Source organism: Triticum dicoccoides, chromosome 5A (genome assembly GCF_002162155.2).
Source record: "Triticum dicoccoides isolate Atlit2015 ecotype Zavitan chromosome 5A, WEW_v2.0, whole genome shotgun sequence".
NCBI lineage: Eukaryota > Viridiplantae > Streptophyta > Magnoliopsida > Poales > Poaceae > Triticum > Triticum dicoccoides.
Window position 1 is genome coordinate 556,335,495 of NC_041388.1, and position 4,914 is coordinate 556,340,408.

The following is a 4,914-nucleotide window of genomic DNA, read 5'->3' on the forward strand; positions in this document are numbered from 1 at the left end:
GACTGCATACGTCGGCGCAAGTTAGTCGAGAGTGTCACCGTCGTTAAGCCGATGAGCCAAACCAATGAATCTTGTCTTTGCCGGGAATGTTCCAATGTGCTAAAAGTCTACTACTACTACTATACAACGATTTGTCAACTTTAATCTTACGTACTCACCAACCGGACGCCTATTAATTTAGCACCCACGGGCTGGGTTTAGTGCCCAGTGGGCAGCACAAGCTTGCTTGGAAAGTGGACGGGGGGCGGGTAATTACATAAGAAACGTTGTTTTGTATATAAAGCGGGCGAAAGTATGTTTCGAGAATTACATAAGAAACGTCAATATCAATACCCGGTTTGGTGCTAGTCTGTTTAATCGTGGTAGACCTGATCAAGAGTAATCGAAGCATGCACCTTGCAAAACACAAACAACTTCACATTTGAACTGTTCTAATTTTCTGCTGCTATATATACATACAAACGGGAGAACACAAGGACACAACCATTGCAGTCTTCTCGAAACCAGACATGGATTTGAGAGGAGCCCTCTCGTGTGCTCTCCTACTGGTGACAGTGCTGTTGCCTCCTTCAGCTAATGCGTCCACCAACTCAGTAAGATCGATGCTTAATTTGCTCTTTTTCTGCCTACTGCTTATATTAACTTGGCTCGTTGATTTATTTTTTGCATAAAAATGTACTTCAGCTCTACATTGTGTATATGGGGGAGAAGAAACACGATGATCCATCCGTGGTCACCGCGTCGCACCATGACCTACTAACCTTGGTTTTTGGGAGGTACGTACGGGATGCTTGTTGAAATTGTATTAGGCCTACGAATTAGTAAGTGTACTATATATACACCGTGAAACATAAGTACTGATTCCTTATTTTGTTTTATCAATTTGCAACAGCAAAGATGAAGCTTTGAAGTCGATAGTTTACAGTTACAAGCACGGATTTTCAGGGTTCGCAGCAATGCTCACCGTGTCCCAAGCCGAGACACTTACAAGTAAGTAATAATGAATCCAACACGCAGCTTATGTGCATGATAGGTAGATATACAAATTAACGAGCATGCTCCAAGTGTAGAATTCCCCGAAGTCATCAGTGTGAATCTTAACACTTTTCACCAAGTGCATACAACCCGGAGCTGGGATTTCCTTGGCCTTGACTATAATAACAGCAACCAACAACAGCCGGACCTCCTCAAAAAAGCAAAGTACGGTGAAGATGTCATCATCGGGGTGGTCGACACAGGTTTGCAATCTCACAAATAATTCTACTACCCAGCTTAATAGTGGGAGACAAGCATGCACCATCAATATACTGGCTGACCTCTCAAAAAGAAAACAAAAACATTTCTGTTGTTACAGGCATATGGCCAGAATCACAAAGCTTCGATGACAACGGGTACGGACCAATACCGGCACGGTGGAAAGGCACGTGCGAGACCGGCCAGATGTTCTACAACACGAGCTGCAATCGAAAGATTATCGGCGCGCGGTGGTACGGTCGCGGCATGGGCACAGATGTGGCTAAGAGAAACTTCATGTCACCCAGGGACTCTGAAGGCCACGGCACACACGTCGCATCGACGATCGCAGGTAGCCAGGTGAAGGGCGTGGGCTACGGTGGAGGTCTAGCCACCGGCATAGCACGCGGCGCTGCGCGGTGGTACGGTCGCGGCATGGGCACAGATGTGGCTAAGAGAAACTTCATGTCACCCAGGGACTCTGAAGGCCACGGCACACACGTCGCATCGACGATCGCAGGTAGCCAGGTGAAGGGCGTGGGCTACGGTGGAGGTCTAGCCACCGGCATAGCACGTGGCGGAGCGCCGCGTGCTCGTCTGGGCATCTACAAGGTGTGCTGGAAGGGCGAGGGCTGCCCTGACGCAACGGTTCTTGCGGCCATCGACGACGCCATACATGATGGCGTGGACGTCTTGTCCCTCTCGGTGGGAGGCCCAGCCGGTCACGAGTACCCTGGGACGCTGTACGCAGTGCTGCAAGGAATCTCCATCGTGTTCGCCGGCGGGAACGATGGCCCTGTGCCGCAGACGGTGTCAAATGCCGTGCCGTGGGTCACCACGGTCGCCGCCAGCACAATTGATCGCTCTTTCCCGACCCTAATATCTCGAGGGAACAAGGAAAATCTGGCGGTACGTACGTGATGAACTGCTGACCGTAAATTAGAATCCTCAACTAATTATTTACTATTATTATTCAAGTGTGCCCGATCGATTTGCATGCTTTACTCGCAAAAAAAAGTTTTGTATGCTTTAGCTTTCGTTCCTTAAAGATACTCTTATAAGTTTACCTATAAAAACATGCTCGTCTTATTTATTTTTCATATTTTAATTTCAAACGTACGCATGCAGGGGCAGTCTGTTTACTACAATGCATCTCTCAGCAGCAACGACTTTGAGGACCTTGTCTACGTGGGAAGGTACGTACGTAATTTATAGTAGTCACAGTTGACACGTTTGATCGAGTAAATAAATATTCACCCAATTTAACACTCTTGTGGACGCATGTAGCACCTCCGCGGAGTCACTGTCGATCAATGCCACCGGTAAAATCGTGTTGTGCAACGTACCGGCGCCGCCCCGTCCAGGACTCCGCGAGGCCATCAACTTTACGAAGGTAGGCGGCGCCAGGGGACTAATCTTCGCGCACCACGGTGAAAACGACGTGGAAAACCTGGGCGCGTGCGACGGCATTATGCCCTGCGTGCTTGTGGATTCCGAGGTCGCCCAGAGAATCGTATCATACTGGCTCGCCACAGGGTATGTTTACTTACATGTGTAGTTTTTTTTTTTGCGAGGATACTTACGTGTGTAGTTCTCCGCACAAACAGGAAGAAGAAACTCCTGCCCTTGATGAATTATTACTAGTTTTATTCTCCAAGAATTCATATACCCTGATGCGTTGCGTCATGCTAGGGATCTGGTGGTGAAGGTGTCGCCGGCCGTAACCGTCGTCGGGAACGGGGTGTCGTCGCCGAGGGTCGGCTGGTTCTCATCCAGGGGCCCGAGCCCCTTGTTCCCCGGCACACTCAAGGTATTTCTTTTGTTCTTTTTAGATGATCAAGGTATTTCTTTCTTCAGTTATATATATACCCCGATCGACCGAACCTGTCTGATTGTTTCAGAAATATTATTAAGACATCTATCTTTATATGCATGCTCGAGTGCAGCCTGACATAGCAGCTCCGGGAGTCAGCATCCTGGCGGCCGTGGGAGACTCCTACATGTTAATGTCTGGGACGTCAATGGCGTGCCCTCATGTCTCGGCGGTCACCGCGCTGCTCAAGTCGGTTCACCCCGATTGGTCACCAACGATGCTCAAGTCCGCCATCGTCACCACCGGTATGCACGCACTCACGCACGTACCCACAGTATTCCCTCCAACAAGATTAACCCATGCAGGCTGCATTGCGTTTCTAACTCCGTCGTTGTTTCTTGCGGATATGATCCATGGTTGCAGCGTCAGTCGTCGACCGTTTTGGTATGCCGGTCCAAGCAGAGGGCGCCCCAACCAAGCTTGCAGACCCCTTCGACTTCGGTGGTGGCCACATAGACCCAGATAGGGCTGTTGATCCAGGCTTGGTCTACGATGTGGAAGCAAGAGACTACATCAAGTTCTTCAACTGCACCCAGCTCGGATCACAGCTGGATGGATGCGAGGCAAACCAGCTCAACCTCAACCTCCCGTCAATTGCCGTGCCGAACCTCAAGGACAACGTCGTGGTCCGGCGTATTGTCATGAACGTTGGGCCAACGGAAGCGACCTTCCGAGTGGTGGTTGAGGCTCCAGCAGGAGTTGCAGTGTCCGTGGAACCATCTGTGATCAGTTTCACCAGAGGCGGTAGCAAAACCACGTCGTTCATGGTGACGTTCATGGCAAGGCAGAGGGTGCAAGGTGGGTACACCTTTGGGAGCTTGACATGGAAGTCAGATGGAAGTATCCACTCAGTGAGAATTCCGGTTGCAGTACGAACCGTGATATGAGATTTTGGCAAGCATATACCCATGCGCGCTAATTTGCACCTTGTTTGGCGGTGCTCAATTTGTCTGTGTGTACATGTTTGTATTTCATTGGTGCAGCGTGTTGAAATTGTTAAAGTGCTTAATTACTTGTGGTAAGTATGTTGTGAGAGTGTTTTAGGCATAGTCCTAGTAACCGGGCCTAATTGTTTACAAGCTCTCTGTTTTGTAGACTTTTCAATGGTCTTGAATAAACTTTCATTTATGTATTAATCAGTTTGTGGCCTAGGGAGTACTCTATGCTTGTTTGTGCAGTATTATGTTCTTCTAAATAATCAAATTTAACACCAGGTCTTTGTCTATAATCAAAGCCTCTATACCATAATTCCTCTTTTCCTACTAAGATAGATGGATGATTGTTCATGACAGTACCCTAGACCAGCTATCTACATTCGTGCTTATCTATCCAAGTCCTTATGCTTTTTAATGAGGTCAAAGACCGTTTGAGGTTTGCGGAGAAGATGGTTGTCCACGACCCCAGTGGGGCTTGTAGCCCGGGAAGCACTTGCATAGCGTGATGAAACACACTATGCGAGTGATGGTGTTGGGGGAAAGTGACGAAGCTATGATCGGTAATGATTGAGTATATCACACACAAAGGGGTGCACTAATACCGTGAATCCCTGCTCGATTAAGAAGGTGTTGAGTACTCACTTGTGGTTGTTTGACTGGGGCACCGTCTCCGTCTTCGCGTTTGGGAGTCACTGAGTTCTGGGTAGGGGAGTAGCCCATCGGCAACTAATGCTATCAATGTCCATGGCTTGACAACCGATAGCGACTACAGCGGCGGCCTTGGCAAAATCAAGCCCTTGGGTCTTGCTGGCGACGGCGTCTGGGTTGGTGGAGAAAATCTACATGAGATGAGCACGGAGCGCTCTGCTTGGA

General features: G+C 48.8%; 1 protein-coding gene across 1 annotated transcript; it reads left to right on the plus strand.

Moving 5' to 3' along the window:
• Positions 1-509: 509 nt before the first annotated feature.
• On the plus strand, positions 510-3,993 carry LOC119297852 (subtilisin-like protease SBT3.8). Its single transcript, XM_037575477.1, has 11 exons — positions 510-593; positions 685-776; positions 893-990; positions 1,071-1,238; positions 1,355-1,612; positions 1,787-2,142; positions 2,362-2,433; positions 2,534-2,769; positions 2,926-3,043; positions 3,180-3,351; positions 3,470-3,993. The coding sequence occupies exons 1-11, from the start codon at positions 510-512 to the stop codon at positions 3,991-3,993; spliced, it is 2,178 nt and encodes a 725-aa protein (XP_037431374.1).
• The last annotated feature ends 921 nt before the right edge of the window (positions 3,994-4,914 follow it).

Bases quoted from the DNA above. Each gene is read 5' to 3' on its own strand.
- LOC119297852 (XM_037575477.1), top strand. From the start codon at position 510: ATGGATTTGAGAGGAGCCCTCTCGTGTGCTCTCCTACTGGTGACAGTG. The intron at 2,770-2,925 runs GTATGTTTACTT...GCGTCATGCTAG, and splicing joins TCATACTGGCTCGCCACAGG to GGATCTGGTGGTGAAGGTGT. The intron at 3,352-3,469 runs GTATGCACGCAC...CCATGGTTGCAG, and splicing joins GTCCGCCATCGTCACCACCG to CGTCAGTCGTCGACCGTTTT.